We start from the raw sequence: 17,748 nt of genomic DNA, 5'->3' as shown, positions 1-17,748 counted from the left end.
ACTGTAGTTACTGACAGTGGGTTTCTGAAGTGTTCCTGAGCCCATGTGGTGATATCCTTTACACACTGATGTCGCTTGTTGATGCAGTACAGCCTGAGGGATCCAAGGTCACGGGCTTAGCTGCTTACGTGCAGTGATTTCTCCAGATTCTCTGAACCCTTTGATGATATTACGGAGCGTAGATGGTGAAATCCCTAAATTCCTTGCAATAGCTGGTTGAGAAAGGTTTTTCTTAAACTGTTCAACAATTTGCTCACGCATTTGTTGACAAAGTGGTGACCCTCGCCCCATCCTTGTTTGTGAATGACTGAGCATTTCATGGAAGCTGCTTTTATACCCAATCATGGCACCCACCTGTTCCCAATTTGCCTGCACACCTGTGGGATGTTCCAAATAAGTGTTTGATGAGCATTCCTCAACTTTATCAGTATTTATTGCCACCTTTCCCAACTTCTTTGTCACGTGTTGCTGGCATCAAATTCTAAAGTTAATGATTATTTGCCAAAAAAAAAGTTTATCAGTTTGAACATCAAATATGTTGTCTTTGTAGCATATTCAACTGAATATGGGTTGAAAATGATTAGCAAATCATTGTATTCCGTTTATATTTACATCTAACACAATTTCCCAACTCATATGGAAACGGGGTTTGTACTTTGGTTCCTAGGAATGTTTTTTTCTCCTTCAAAGGTTTTGGACTAAACAACCTTTTAATCCCTCCAGTTCCGTCCGTGAGCCGACATAGACCATGGGGGACTGGAACCTGCTGGGGAAGCTCCTAGAAAAGGCGCAGGAACACTCCACGGTGGTGGGAAAAGTCTGGCTCACGGTCCTCTTCATCTTCCGCATCCTGATCCTGAGCGCGGCCACGGAGAAGGTGTGGGGCGACGAGCAGTCGGGCTTCACCTGCGACACCAAGCAGCCCGGGTGCGAGAACGTATGCTACGACCTCACGTTCCCCATCTCTCACGTTCGCTTCTGGGTGCTGCAGATCATCTTCGTGTCCACGCCGACGCTGATCTACCTGGGCCACATCCTGCATCTGGTGCGCATGGAGGACAAGCACAGAGACAAAGCGCAGCACTCGGACAAGCCGGCCCTCGTCGTGGACGCGCACAATCACAAAAAGCCTCTGATGAGAGACGATCAAGGCCGGGTGCGCATGCATGGCGAGCTCCTGCGCACGTACGTCTTCAATGTCATTTTTAAGACGCTCTTTGAGGTGGGCTTCATCGTGGCCCAGTACCTTTTGTACGGCTTCGAGCTGAAGCCCATGTACACGTGTGACAGGCCGCCATGTCCCAACGCAGTGAACTGCTACATCTCCCGACCCACTGAGAAAACCATCTTCATCGTCTTCATGCTGGGCGTGGCCAGCGTGTCGCTCCTCCTCAACATCATTGAGATCTATCACCTGGGCTACACCAAGTGCCGCCAGGGCATCACCTTCAAGAGGCGCAACCGAACGCCGACGAGCGTCTCCAAGGAGCCCAGCGAGGCGGGGGTCCAGTTCGGGCCAACTTATGACGACTACTTCCATTGCCCGCCCAGCTACAACCTGGCGTCTCTGTCCCCGAGCGCCGACCCGTCCTTTCACCCGTGCCACAGCAAGGCGGCCTACAAACAAAACAAGGACAACTTGGCGGTGGAAAGGAGCAGCAGCAAGCTGGAGGAATGTGACCTGAAAGGGAAGAAGCGAGCGGGCTCGACTCCTGGGACGCCCACTCAGGGCAAGTCGGGCAGCGGCGTCAAACACGGCAACAACAAGACTAGAATAGACGATCTGAAGATATGAGGTTTCTCGGCCTGTGGGGGGTCTTACACGGCTGTGAAGGAACTCGGTCATTCGTTCATAGCGCAGGTGTGACTCATTCCACATTTGACTAAGTCAGGGGTCGGCAACCCAAAATGTTGAAAGAGCCATATTGGACCAAAAAAACAAAAACAAATCTGTCTGGAGCCGCAAAAAATTTAAAAGCCATATTACATGTGTCATGAGATATACATTTAATTAAGAGGACTTAAAGGACACTAAATTAGCTCAAATATAGCTACAAATTAGGCATAATGATGCAATATGTACATATAGCTAGCCTAAATAGCATGTTAGCATCGATTAGCTTGCAGTCATGCAGTGACCAAATATGTCTGATTAGCACTTCACACAAGTCAATAACATCAACAAAACTCACCTTTGTGCACTCAAGTACAACGTTAAAAGTGTGGTGGACAAAATGAGACAGAAAAAGAAGTGGCATAAAACACGTCCTAGAAAGTCGGAGAAAGTTATGCATGTAAACAGACTATACGGTGAGTTCAAGGACCGCCAAAATAAGTAGGACAAAACGGCGCTCGCCAAATACTTGAATCAGTGAAGCATATTTAATATAAACAGTGTGATTTATAACAATTACGGAGGTTTGTGTCATGTTTGTCCTCCTACAGAAACCATACTAAAATAAAAAAATTGATTTTTTTTTCTTCCCCTCATCTTTTTCCATTCTTCATACATTTTTGAAAAATCTCCAGAGAGCCGCTAGGGCGGCGCTAAAGAGCCGCATGCGGCTCTAGAGCCGCGGGTTGCCGACCCCCGGACTAAGTGCTCGGGAAATATTTTTTCCCATGCAAAGTCCAAGATGGAACTTTCGAACACTTTGTTGCAGTGTGACTCACGGACGTCACGAGGTCCTTTTTCGGGGGGCTGAAATTCTTGAAGTACAGCTGATTTGTTTTGACGTGTACAAATAATTTGTAGTACGTCCAATGCATTAAAATAAGAATACAGTCATACTTCCACTTTCCCGCCTGACTGGTTCTCTTAACTCAAAACAATTGTCAATGTCTCTCAATAAAATGAATAGGGCTTGAAAGTGTGACGTCAACATGTGTCAACATTATTAAGGACAAGTGGTAGAAAATGAATTATTAATCTACTTGTTCATTTACTTCTTACTTTCTCTTTTAACATGTTCTATCTACACTTCTGCTAAAATGTAATCATCAACTTATTCTTCTGTTGTTTGGATGCTTTACCTTAGTTTTGGATGATACCACAAATTTGGGTATCAATCCGATACCAAGTCGTTACAGGATCCTACATTGAAGTGAAGTGAAGTGAATTATATTTATATAGCGCTTTTCTCTAGTGACTCAAAGCGCTTTACATAGTGAAACCCAATATCTAAGTTACATTTAAACCAGTGTGGGTGGCACTGGGAGCAGGTGGGTAAAGTGTCTTGCCCAAGGACACAACAGCAGTGACTAGGATGGCGGAAGCGGGGATCGAACCTGCAACCCTCAAGTTGCTGGCACGGCCACTCTACCAACCGAGCTATACTGCCCCTGCTATTGGTCATATTCAAAGTCCTCATGTGTCCAGGGAAATATTTCCCGAGTTTATAAACATAATACAAATGTTAAAAAAAACGAAAGAAGATTTTGTGATGCTAAAAAATATCAATGTAATCATAGTAGTATCGAATAAATACGCTCCTGTACTTGGTATCATTACAGTGGATGTTAGGTGTAGATCCACGAATAGCGTTTGTTTACATTGTGACGCCGGTGAGCTACGGTGTGTAGTGAAGCATGTTTAGCTATTCCTCGTCATGCAGGGATGATACTTGTAAGAAACATACTTTATTTGTCGCCATGGAGGCGAGGATTAGTGATTTAGAAGTAGCTAAAACACTGCAGACGGCTGACTTATGTAAAGTCATGTCTTAAAGCACCTCTTCCTGAGGGCGTTTCAGTGTTATAACTTCACCTTTATCGTTAGTTTTTATGCCAAAATGCGTCCACTCTCCCTTTCTGTCTACACACTGTGTCTGTTTGTAAGTACTCCGTGATTGTGCGCTGCCGAACATGCTTGTCTGCTCGTAAACCAGCAATGATACTACGTGACGGCGACGGGGGGCGGGCAGGTGGAGGACCAGTACTTTTTAGAGGCGGTATAGTACCGAATATGATTCATTAGTATCGCGGTACCATACTAATACCGGTATACGGTACAACCCTACCTGTAACCTATTAGAGGTGGTGATTAGCACTGAGGCATCCACCGATTCGATGCCCTTCGTGTACCCTGGAAATGAAATGAATAAACGCACGATCAAATTTGTGACTGAACAATGAAATCCGCTCAGGTTTTGAAATGGAACTTATTTTATGGCCAAATGTTTTACTCCGTGAGATAAGTTGTCTACACGTTAAACAAACCAAATACCACAAATTCAGTTTGGACCGGAACAATTTTGATGAAATAATATAAAGTTGATTGTGTACTTGGTCGTCATTTAGTAACATTATGAGCTTTGTGAAATGTTGTGCAATAAGTCATCAAACTGCTGTGTAATATTCCAGAACGTGTTTGTCTCAGGACTTCCTGTAACATTCTACCAACAGCTGATTTGGTCATGTGATTGCTTTAAAGTACTTGACAATGTTCTTTGGAAGGAAACAAAATCCTAAAATAAACTTGTCTTAATAAAGGCCTTAGTGGCCACATGCCTGGACAGCACCTTTTATCTCTTATTTCCAAAATTGTGTACACTACTGAATTGAGGTCTTATGCCGACATATGGACACTTATACTGCCATCTGGTGGTGTCAGAAGAGTATAACATACAAAGGAATTTAGAAAAAAAAAAGTGTAAAAATAAAAATTAGCATGTCACTACACATGAAGTACACGTTTGTGTACTTATGGACTAAGTACATAATGTCAAAAGATGATTTTTAGCTTTTATTTTAATTAGGGTCCAATAAGCCCAAATAGCACAGAGAAATAAAAAAAAAGCATGTTAACAAACAGCTTGGGCCTTAAATTTCATATTTAGTATTTGATGTCATACTATAGAGGGGGTTCCATTTTTTTTATATTTCCCACGATGCATTGCCGCCATTTTTTTTTTCAAAGTTTTTTTTTTATTCTACAATTGAACAAACAACAATGAATATTAAAAAATGTAATACGGCAATTCCTATACAATTCAATAATTGACAACAGGTTGAGCAATTTTCATGTCGATATAGAAACAAAAATACAATCTGTATACAAAATAAAACGTGTTTAAGAAAATAAAAGTCAAAATAATACAGGCAATAATAAATTGAAGGAGAGAAATAACAAACAAACCGGGCTTATGTAAAAGAAAAATAACTTGAAGCAGTGTTTATTAACCATAGGGCCGCCAAAATGATTTGTTTCCCTGTAAGGGTTGCAGCTAGAGATGTCCGATAATATCGGACTGCCGATATTATCCACCGATAAATGCTTTAAAATGTAATATCGGAAATGATCGGTTTCTAAGAGTAAAATTTATGACTAAAACGCCGCTGTACGGAGTGGTACACGGACGTAGGGAGACACACACACAAGTGAATGCAAACGCATACTTGGTCAACAGCCATACAGGTCACACTGAGGGTGGCCGTCACACTGAGGGTGTGACGGGATGGTTTCCTGCTGGCCCCACTATAGACTGGACTCTCGCTGATGTGTTGGATCCACTGTGGACTGGACTTTCACAATATTATGTCAGACCTACTCGACATCCGTTGCTTTCGGTCTCCCCTAGAGGGGGGGGTGTTACCCACATATGCGGTCCTCTCCAAGGTTTCTCATAGTCATTCACCGACGTCCCACTGGGGTGAGTTTTTCCTTGCCCGTATGTGGGCTCTGTACCGAGGATGTCGTTGTGGCTTGTGCAGCCCTTTGAGACACTTGTGATTTAGGGCTATATAAATAAACATTGATTGATGATTGATTCATATCCTTCTCTATTAGTATTGTTTATTTGCCCATATACTGTACTGAACTTCCTGTTCTATGGTTATCATCACATGTTTTCCTCTTTGCCTTTACCGACAGCCTACTCTGGTGGTATCGCACAAAAAACCAGCAAAACGTTCACAACATGTGTTCCTGCAATTTGTAAACAAATCATGATTAAATATAAATGATGATCAGGAATAAAATTAGGGTTGTACGGTATACCAGTATTATTATAGTATTGCGATACTGATGATTCATATTAGGTACTATACCGCCTCTGAAAAGTACCTGTCCGCCGTCACCCCCTTGCTAGCGGCTAAAGTCCATACGCAGTCTGCAGTGTTGTAGCTACTTCTAAATCACTAATCCTCGCCTCCACGGCGACAAATAAAGTAAGTTTCTTACAAGTATCATCCCTGCAGGACGAGGAATAGCTAAACATGCTTCACTACACACCGTAGCTCACCGGCGTCACAATGTAAACAAACGCCATTGGTGGATCCACACCAGACATTCACTGTAATGATACCAAGTACAGTAGCGTATCTAGTCGATACTACTATGATTACGTCGATATTTTTTGGCATCACAACAACTTCTTTCATTTTTTAAAAATGTATATGATGTTTATAAACTCAGGAAATATGTCCCTGGACACATGAGGACTTTGAATATGACCAATGTATGACCCTGTAACTACTTGGTATCGGATTGATACCCAAATTTGTGGTATCATCCAAAACTAATATAACGTATAAAACAACAGAAGAATAAGTGATTATTACATTTTAACAGAAGTGTAGATACAACATGTTAAAAGAGAAAGTAAGCAGATATTAACAGTAAATGAACAAGTAGATTAATAATTCATTTTCTACCACTTGTCCTTAATTTTGACAAAATAATAGAACGATAAATGACACAATATGTTACTGCATACGTCAGCAGCTAAATTAGGAGCCTTTGTTTGTTTACTTACTACTAAAAGACAAGTTGTCTAGTTACTAGACAACTTGTCTTTTAGTAGTAGTATGTTCACTCTTTTATTTAAGGACAAACTTGCAATAAGAAACATATGTTTAATGTTCCGTAAGATTTTTTTGTTAAAATAAAGCCAATAATGCAATTTTTTGTGGTCCGCTTTATTTAGAAAAGTACCGAAAAAATGTTGGTACCAAAATATTGGGATAACACTAGTATGCATAGATATGCAGCGACACTCTGATGCTTTGATTGATTGATTGAAACTTTTATTAGTAGATTGCACAGTACAGTACATATTCCGTACAATTGACCACTAAATGGTAACACCCGAATAAGTTTTTCAACTTGTTTAAGTCGGGGTCCACTTAAATTGATTAATGGTACAGATATATACTATCATCATAATACAGTCATCACACAAGGTAATCATCAGAGTATATACATTGAATTATTTACATTATTTACAATCCAGGGTGTGGGATGTGGAGGGGGGGGGGTAGGTTTGGTTGATATCAACACTTCAGTCATCAACAATTGCATCATCAGAGAAATGGACATTGAAACAGTGTAGGACTGACTTGGTAGGATATGTACAGCAAGTAGTGGAGAGATCAGAAAGCATAAGAATAAGTATCTACATTTGATTATTTACATTTGATTATTTACAATCCGGGGAGGTGGGATGTGGAAGGGTGTTAGTTTAGGGTTGAAGTTGCCTGGAGGTGTTCTTTTAGTGCGGTTTTGAAGGAGGATAGAGATGCCCTTTCTTTTACACCTGTTGGGAGTGCATTCCACATTGATGTGGCATAGAAGGAGAATGAGTTAAGACCTTTGTTAAAGGACGCAATTGAATGTGAGTGATTCATCCCACAGTGTGGCAAACAACACGTGTGTGCGCACACTCACCCATCGAGCTTGTCCAGGAAATCACTTGTGGTGCATAAAAGTAAGAACGCTTGTAAAGAGCATAGCATGTTGATGACGTCGAAGCTTTCACGCGATGTGTTGCCGCCTGCTGGGATGATCTTTTTTCCTAGTCAAGACTTCACGTCCACCTAAGAGGAAATGCATGTTTGGTCCAATATAAAAAGATCTGAAAACAAATCCAGATCATTAAGCCTCACATTTGTCCAAATACAAATAAAACGTCCCAAGCGTTTTTAATAACTGCAAAGCACGTCTGTGACATAGAAGATCTGAGACTAGCGTTTTTGCAGTGGATCACTAAAACAAAATAGGTGTCCTGTCATATTAAAATCTCTGACACGTGTTATTAGCTTCAAAACATTGGAGCCTCCTATCATATTTAGGATCGTTGACCTACAGTTTTGAAGTACATCTTTAAAAAGCAACAATGAGCTCTTGTCATATGATGTTGTTTGACAAACATTTTTAGCAGTATATACTTAAAAACAGCCAAGCCTCCTGTCACATTTTGGTTCTTTGACCTTAAAGGCCTACTGAAACCCACTACTACCGACCACGCAGTCTGATAGTTTATATATCAATGATGAAATCTTAACATTGCAACACATGCCGATACGGCCGGGTTAACTTATAAAGTGATATTTTAAATTTCCCGCTAAAATTCCGGTTGAAAACGTCTATGTATGATGACGTATGCGCGTGACGTCACTAGTTAAACGGAAGTATTGGTACACCTTTGAATCCAATACAAAAAAACTCTGTTTTCATCTCAAAATTCCACAGTATTCTGGACATCTGTGTTGGTGAATCTTTTGCAATTTGTTTAATGAACAATGAAGACTGCAAAGAAGAAAGCTGTAGGTGGGATCGGTGTATTAGTGGCGGACTACAGCAACACAACCAGGAGGACTTTGACTTGGATAGCAGACGCGTTAGCCGACGCTAGCCGCCGACCGCTCAGATGATCGGGTGAAGTACTTCGTCCTTCCGTCGATTGCTGGAACGCAGGTGAGCACGGGTGTTGATGAGCAGATGAGGGCTGGCTGGCGTAGGTGGAGCGCTAATGTTTTTATCATAGCTCTGTGAGGTCCGGTTGCTAAGTTAGCTTCAATGGCGTCGTTAGCAACAGCATTGTTAATCTTCGCCAAGCTGGAAAGCATTAACCGTGTATTTACATGTCCAGGGTTTAATAGTATTGTTGATTTTTTGTCTATTTTTCCAGTCAGGGGTTTATTTCTTTTGTTTATATCTGCATTTGAACCCGATGCTACCACGTTAGCTCCGTAGCTAAAGTGTTTCGCCGATGTATTGTCATGGAGATAAAAGTCACTGTGATTGTCCATTTCGCGTTCTCGACTCTCATTTTCAAGAGGATATAGTATCCGAGGTGGTTTAAAATACAAATCTGTGATCCACAATAGAAAAAGGAGAGAGTGTGGAATCCAATCAGCCCTTGTACCTAAGTTACGGTCAGAGCTAAAAAAGATACACCCTGGCGTCCTGCACTGCACTCTAATCCTTCACTCTCACTTTCCTCATCCACAAATCTTTCATCCTCGCTCAAATTAATGGGGTAATCGTCGCTTTCTCGGTCCGAATCTCTCTCGCTGCTGGTGTAAACAATAGGGAAATGTGAGCAGCACTCTAGCTTGTGACGTCACGCTACTTCCGGTAGGGGCAAGGCTTTTTTTATCAGCGACCAAAAGTCGCAAACTTTATCGTCGTTGTTCTCTACTAAATCCTTTCAGCAAAAATATGGCAATATCGCGAAATGATCAAGTATGACACATAGAATGGATCTGCTATCCCCGTTTAAATAAAACAATTTCATTTCAGTAGGCCTTTAACTTTAATCAGTGGGTCCTTAATTGACAATAAATAATCTTTGAAGTCTTAAAACAACAATGCGATGATGTCATATGAAGATATTTGTCAAGAATTTTTAGAAGTACAGTACAGGCCAAAAGTTTGGACACACCTTCTCATTCAATGTGTTTTCTTTATTTTCATGACTATATACCGTATTTTTTGGACTATAAGTCGCAGTTTTTTTCATAGTTTGGCCGGGGGTGCGACTTACACTCAGGAGCGACTTATGTGTGAAATTATTAACACATTGCCGTAAAATATCAAATAATATCATTTAGCTCATTCATGTAAGAGACTAGACGTATAAGATTTCATGGTACTCCGGCTTCCTCCCACTTCCAAAAACATGCACCTGGGGATAGGTTGATTGGCAACACTAAATTGGCCCTAGTGTGTGAATGTGAGCGTGAATGTTGTCTGTCTATCTGTGTTGGCCCTGCGATGAGGTGGCGACTTGTCCAGGGTGTACCGCGCCTTCCGCCCGAATGCAGCTGAGATAGGCTCCAGCGCCCCCCGCGACCCCAAAGGGAATAAGCGGTAGAAAATGGATGGATGGATGGATGGATGGATTGTTTGGTAAACGTATAGCATGTTCTATGTTATAGTTATTTGAATGACTCTTACCATAATATGTTACGTTAACATACCAGGCACGTTCTCAGTTGGTTATTTATGCCTCATATAACGTACACTTATTCAGCCTGTTGTTCACTATTCTTTATTTATTTTAAATTGCCTTTCAAATGTATATTCTTGGTGTTGGCTTTTATCAAATACATTTCCCCAAAAAATGCGACTTATACTCCAGTGCGACTTATATATGTTTTTTTCCTTCTTTATTATGCATTTTTGGCCGGTGCGACTTATACTCCGGAGCGACTTATACTCCGAAAAATACGGTATATTGTGAATGTTGTCCGTCTATCTGTGTTGGCCCTGCGATGAGGTGGCGACTTGTCCAGGGTGTACCCCGCCTTCCGCCCGAATGCAGCTGAGATAGGCTCCAGCACCCCCCGCAACCACAAAAGGGACACGCGGTAGTAAATGGATGGATGGATGGATGGAAGTTTTATATTCTAGTTTCTTCAAAATAGCCACCCTTTGCTCTGATTACTTTTTCGCCCACTCTTGGCATTCTCTCGATGAGCTTCAAGAGGTAGTCACCTGAAATGGTTTTCACTTCACAGGTGTGCTTGAAGCTCATCAAGAGAATGCCAAGAGTGTGCAAAGCAGTAATCAGAGCAAATGGTGGCTATTTTGAAGAAACTAGAATATAAAACAGTTTCAGTTATTTCACCTTTTTTTGTTAAGTACATAACTCTACATGTGTTCATTCATAGTTTTGATGCCTTCAGTGACAATCTACAATGTAAAAAGTCATGAAAATAAAGAAAACACATTGAATGAAAAGGTGTGTCCAAACTTTTGGCCTGTACTGAAATCCTTTAAAAACCGCAGAGCCTCTTGTCGTATTCAGGATCCTTTGACCTGTATTTTTGAAATAGGTCCTTAGCTGACAAAGAATCTTTGAAGTCTAAAAAAAACAACAGTCTGCTCTCTTGTCATGTTATGATATTGGACAGGCATTTTTCGTAGTACGTCCTTAAAAAAGCAGAGCCTCCTATCGTATTTAGGATCTTTGACCTACATTTTTGTAATACATGTTTAAAAACAACAATGCGCTCTTGTCATATGTTAGACAGACATTTTGTTCGCTATATCCTTAAAATCGTTGACCTTAATTTTTACAGTAGGTCCTTAATTGACAATAAATAATCTTTGAAGTCCTAAAACAACAACGCAATGTTGTCATATGACGATCTTTGACAAGCATTTTTAGCAGTACATCCTTAAAAACAGCAGAGGCTCTTGTCATATTTAGGATCTTTGACCTGTATTTTTTTAAATAGGTCCTTAGCTGACAAACAATATTTGAAGTCTAAAATGATGATGTTTGACAATCATTTTTCGTAGTAGATCCTTAAAAACAGCAAATCCTCCTGGCATATTAAGGATCAACGCCCTGCGTTTTTGTAGTACATCCTGAAAAACAGAGGAGCTTCCTGTCATATTTAGGATCTTTTTGTGCTCGGGATCTTTCTGTGTGGAGTTTGCATGTTCTCCCCGTGACTGCGTGGGTTCCCTCCGGGTACTCCGGCTTCCTCCCACCTCCAAAGACATGCACCTGGGGATAGGCTGATTGGCAACACTAAATTGGACCTAGTGTGTGAATGTGGGTGTGAATGTTGTCTGTCTGTGTTGGCCCTGTGATGAGGTGGCGACTTGTCCAGGGTGTACACCGACATCCGCCCGAATGCAGCTGGTTCAGGCATCTGGTCAGGATGCCACCCGAACGCCTCCCTAGGGAGGTGTATAGGGCACATCCGACCGGCAGGAGGCCACGGGGAAGACCCAGGACACGTTGGGATGACTATGTCTCCCGGCTGGCCTGGGAACTCCTCGGGATCCCCCGGGAGGAGCCGGACAAAGTGGCTGGGGAGAGGGAAGTCTGGGCTATCCTGCTTAGGCTGCTGCCCCCACAACCCGACCTCGGATAAGCGGAATAAAATGGATGGATGGATCTTTTTAAACAGTGCTCTCTTGTCATATGATGATATTTGACAATCACTTTTAGGAGTACATCCTTAAAAACAGCAAAGCCTCCTGTCATATTTAGGATCATTGCCCAGCAATTTTGCAAAATAGTTCCTTAAATGACAAAGAATATTTGAATTATTAAAAACAACTCTGTGTGTTGTCATACTAAAAATCTCCAACATTTTAGCAGTACATTCTTTAAAACAGTAAAGCTTCCAGTCATATTTAAGATCTTTGACCTGCAATTTTTTTCAGAAGGTCCTTAAAAAAACAACAAAGCAGTCTTATTAAACATTCTTTGACAGCGCCTTTCTTAAAGAGGATATTTGAGTAGCATAAAAAAATATATATTCTTCTCTGTATATGTGTGACCTTATTTATGACTATTAAAAAACTCAAATGTTTAAGGTATGACACATGCAATAAATAAGTATTGACGTTTCTCAACTAAAAAAACAATTAAAATATTCCTTTCACGCGCTGTACCTTTTCCACTGTATTGTTACTCCTAACCGTGAAAAAACAATAATGTGTCCCGGAGGAGACACCCATTGGTTCTGTTCTAAATAAACACCTGGGAAGAATTTCATGGGAAATAACATCCTATTGTTTATTACTAATTGAGCACATAAAATCAGGTATCCGGATGAGTTATTGTGTCACTTTGGTGTGGTTTGATGCTTTATGAGAGTGTTAAGCAGCTGCAGGCAAGGCCTCCAAAAGCTCAGACAAATGGCTGCTCTGCCCCCTGCTGGCCAGTAAAATAACTACAACCTACTAAGAGTACGTTGTTGATGAATTCCAATGTGTCTCCCTCATCTGTTCGTCCACGACACTTGCATATAAATATAACACGCTGGAATAAAAGCATCAAGCACCACTGAAGTGTTTATTTAACTCCTTTGGCTTACAGTGTTGGGAGGATCTCAGGCCTGCGTCTCATTAAACAAACAATACGCGTCCAACCTGCTAATGTGTAATTAATGATAAACAGCCAGAGGCAAAGCTCACTATTGCTTTTGCAACCTATTGTTTATGGACTCGCCAATTGTGATGTTAAGTTCCTGTTAAACGCTGTCATACAGCGTGAGCTCTTATTTTGAAGGCGCTCAGAGCGGAAGTAGTGTGACAGGTGTGGTGGAGCGGAGTTTTGGAAGCGAACGACATAAAGTGGTCCTCATGTAAAACTGGAGCCGCCGTGTTTATTTTGTAGTTTTATACAGTATAGGCGACAGATATAAACACTCGGTTACACTTTTAAAAACAAATATGCCAACAGAAGAAAAAAGGAGAGAGGGAAAAATAAACCTTGTGATTTAAGCTGACTGAACGGGTCTGATTGCCTGCAGGCCTAAGTTTTCATTAAAAACAAGGCAGAGGATTTATTTAACAAGTATACTTCCTTTTTTTTTTGGCAACTGTAACATTACACACAGTTTGAACAGTAACACTGTTAAAGGCCTACTGAAAGCCACTACTACCGACCACGCATTCTGATAGTTTATATATCAATGATGAAATCTTAACATTGCAACACATGCCAATACGGCCGGGTTCACTTATAAATTGCAATTTTAAATTTCCCGCCACACTTCCGGTTCAAAACGCCTTTGGAGGATGACGTATGCGCGTGACGTAGCCAGTTTAACAGAGGTATGGCTTCCCCATTGAAGCCAATACGAAATAGCTCTGTTATCATGTCATTATTCCACAGTATTCTGGACATCTGTGTTGGTGAATCTGTTGCAATTTGTTCATTGCATTATGGAGAAAGAAGCTGAGCAAGCAAAGAAGAAAGTCGGTGCGAAGCGGAGTATTTTGCGAGGGAAGTCAGCAACACAACACAGTCGGTGTTTCATTGTTTACATTCCCGAAAGATGCAGTCAAGATCGAAGAACTCGGACAACAGAGACTCTTACCAGGAGGACTTTGACTTCGTTAACAGACGCAGACGCGATACCGTGAGTACGCTTCCAAACATTTGATCGCTTGCTATAACTAGCTCGAGCTAGTAGCTAGGAGCTAGCATAACAAACACCTAGGTGTTTGTTATGCAGGATTAATTTGTGGCATATTAAATATAAGCCTGGTTGTGTTGTGGCTAATAGAGTATACATATGTCTTGTGTTTATTTACTGTTGTAGTCATTCCCAGCTGAATATCAGGTCCCACCCGCGCGCTTCCAAACATTTGATCGCTTGCCCGTACGTACGTGTCACGTACGTAACTTTGGTTAAATATATAAGCTTTATGAACCTTGGGTTAGGTGAACGGTCCTTTGGGCTGAGTGAGTGTGTGTGTGTTGTGCAGGTGTTTGAATTGTATTGGCGGGTTTTATGGACGGGATCCCGTCCATATACCGCTCGAGCTATAACTAGCTCGAGCTAGTAGCTAGGAGCTAGAATAAAAAACACCTAGGTGTTTTTATGCGGGATTAATTTGTGGCATATTAAATATAAGCCTGGTTGTGTTGTGGCTAATAGAGTATATATATGTCTTGTGTTTATTTACTGTTGTAGTCATTCCCAGCTGAATATCAGGTCACCCCCGGCTCTCACAGCATCTTCCCTATCTGAATCGCTTCCACTCCCCACTAGTCCTTCACTTGCACTTTCCTCATCCACAAATCTGTCATCCTCGCTCAAATTAATGGGGAAATCGTCGCTTTCTCGGTCCGAATCTCTCTCACTTCTGGCGGCCATCATTGTAAACAATAGGGAACTTTGCGTATATGTTCAATTGACTACGTCACGCTACTTCCGGTAGGGGCAAGCCTTTTTTTTAATCAGATACCAAAAGTTGCGATCTTTATCGTCGTTGTTCTCTACTAAATCCTTTCAGCAAAAATATGGCAATATCGCGAAATGATCAAGTATGACACATAGAATAGATCTGCTATCCCCGTTTAAATAAAACAATTTAATTTCAGTAGGCCTTTAAATATAGCAAAATAAAACACAAATCTCTTTAATTACTTGGCATACCTCGAGATGGAGCCACACTGTTCTAATTTATGCTTTCTCTAGAATTTAAGCAGGCTTCGGAAACAGTTGGAGGAGTCCCATTTTGTTTTGCCTCAGTCAAAAAACAACTTGGTTTTTTAGTTTAGTATTTAGTCACAGCATATCGGGCTGTTAATTCATGTTCCAGTTGCAAATTACCTCAGTATGGCAGCCATTTTTACACTGATTTAGCAAACCATTTGACCTAAAGCAGGCCTCGAATTTTAACTTTAAAAAAAAAAAATGTAAATCAACATAAAAAACTCAACATACACTTACAACCAGTGCACCAACACAAAAAACCTCCCTTTGTCTCTTTCCGTTAATAAACTTCTGGTTCCTACAATATAGAACAATACAGTCCTTGAAGCACACATGATTGTGTGTGCTGCTGGTCCACTAACATTTTCATTAATTACTATTTTTTATGTAATTGTTTTTATATTGTTTTACTTCCTTTTTTATTCAAGAAAAAGTTTAGGTTGTCAATGAAATCAGATTGTTCAAAAGGGTTCTTAAAACCAGGTCAAGTGCAGATGATGTCCAGGTCGGGCTCAGCAACACACCTTCACCTATGTACACTGAAAACCAGGGAACACAACAGATTGCATAAAATCTACAAACAAAATTACATTTTCAAAATAAGCACCCATGTACAGTCCAGATTACGTCCAAGTCGGACTCAGCAACACACACCTTCATTTATGTACACTCAAATTAGGGAACACAACAACAGATTGCATATCATCTATAAACAAAATTAAATTTTTCAAAATAAGCTTTTGAGGACTTCCCTTTTTTTCCAATGTTTTTTGGTATTATTAATTTTAACTTCTTAAAGGTCAAGGCAAGTGTTGCCTTAAAGAAGGGCTCATATTTTAGGGCACCAAGGCAAGTTAGAAGGGCACCAAGACAAAGATTAGGCATATTGCTGAGAAAGTCAGGCAAAAATACAGGAGTTTATTTACTCAACTGCAGAGAGTACCAGGGTTAGGTTTTTTTTTTTTTAGGGGAAATGTATTCATTTTGTACACATACACATACAAAATCTTGTAAAAGCACATTATAGAAATTGAAATATAAATCCATAATTCAGCATGTATTATGATAAGTGTAATTTTTGTAATCCCTAATTATTTTTGAATGACACGTTTAGCAGCTTTTTGTCCAGAATGCACTTACTCCACTGTAAGCTCCAGCGTTACAGATGCAGTCAGTGTCTGTTCTGCAGGCGGTGTGTGTCTTATTTCAGGTACGGCATTTATTTATTCATGTGGAGAGCTGGCGATTCAACAGGGCATGTCTATTAAATTATTATTTAAGGCAGGGGTCACCAACCTTTTTGAAACCAAGAGCTACTTCTTGGGTACTGATTAATGCGAAGGGCTACCAGTTTGATACACACTTAAATAAATTGCCAGAAATGGCCAATTTGCTCAATTTACCTTTAACTCTATGTTATTATTAATAATTAATGATATTTACACTTAACTGAACGGTTTAAAAGAGGTGAAAACACGAAAAAAATGACAATTAAATTTTGAAACATAGTTTATCTTCAATTTCGACTCTTTAAAATTCAAAATTCAACCGAAAAAAAAAAGGAGAGAAAAACTAGCTAATTCGAATCTTTTTGAAAAAATTACAAAAAGAATTTATGGAACATCATTAGTAATTTTTCCTGATTAAGATTAATTTTACAATTTTGATGACATGTTTTAAATACCGGTAGGTTAAAATCCAATCTACACTTTGTCAGAATATATAACAAATTTGACCAAGCTATATTTCTAACAAAGACAAATCATTATTTCTTCTAGATTTTCCAGAACAAAATTTTTAAAATAAATTCAGAAGACTTTGAAATAAGATTTAAATTTGATTCTACAGATTTTCTAGATTTGCCAGAATAATTTTTTTGAATTTTAATCATAATAAGTTTGAAGAAATATTTCACAAATATTCTTCGTCGAAAAAACTGAAGCTAAAATGAAGAATTAAATTAAAATGTATTTATTATTCTTTACAATAAAAAAAAGAAATTTACTTGAACATTGATTTAAATTGTCAGGAAAGAAGAGGAAGGAATTTAAAAGGTAAAAAGGTACATGTGTTTAAAAATCCTGAAATCATTTTTAAGGTTGTATTTTTTCTCTAAAATTGTCTTTCTGAAAGTTATAAGAAGCAAAGTAAAAAAATTAATGAATTTATTTAAACAAGTGAAGACCAAGTCTTTGAAATATTTTCTTGGATTTTCAAATTCTATTTGAGTTTTGTCTCTCTTAGAATTAAAAATGTCGAGCAAAGCGAGACCAGCTTGCTAGTAAATAAATAAAATTAAAAAAATAGAGGCAGCTCACTGGTAAGTGCGGCTATTTGAGCTATTTTTAGAACAGGCCAGCGGGCTACTCATCTGGTCCTTACGGGCTACCTGGTGCCCGCGGGCACCGCGTTGGTGACCCCTGATTTAAGGAATGAAATCTTCCCATAATCATGCGACTGACCTGTCTTGGTTGATCCTCCCGGCATCATTTGGATACTTAGAAGAGTTCCAGTGAAAATAAGGACAAAGCTAAAAACAAAGTTGAAGTT

The 17,748-nt window shown here is 40.0% G+C and overlaps 1 protein-coding gene across 1 annotated transcript; it reads left to right on the top strand.

The window, feature by feature from the left end:
* Positions 1–748: 748 nt before the first annotated feature.
* Positions 749–1,846, top strand: LOC133648005 (gap junction alpha-3 protein-like). The gene has a single exon (XM_062043772.1). The coding sequence runs from the start codon at positions 749–751 to the stop codon at positions 1,793–1,795; it is 1,047 nt and encodes a 348-aa protein (XP_061899756.1). The 3' UTR covers positions 1,796–1,846.
* Positions 1,847–17,748: the final 15,902 nt, after the last annotated feature.

The sequence above is a fragment of the Entelurus aequoreus genome, linkage group LG04 (assembly GCF_033978785.1).
Source record: "Entelurus aequoreus isolate RoL-2023_Sb linkage group LG04, RoL_Eaeq_v1.1, whole genome shotgun sequence".
NCBI lineage: Eukaryota > Metazoa > Chordata > Actinopteri > Syngnathiformes > Syngnathidae > Entelurus > Entelurus aequoreus.
Note: the sequence above shows the minus strand (reverse complement) of the source record. Positions and strands in the feature narration are given on the sequence as shown.

Bases quoted from the DNA above. Each gene is read 5' to 3' on its own strand.
- LOC133648005 (XM_062043772.1), top strand. From the start codon at position 749: ATGGGGGACTGGAACCTGCTGGGGAAGCTCCTAGAAAAGGCGCAGGAA.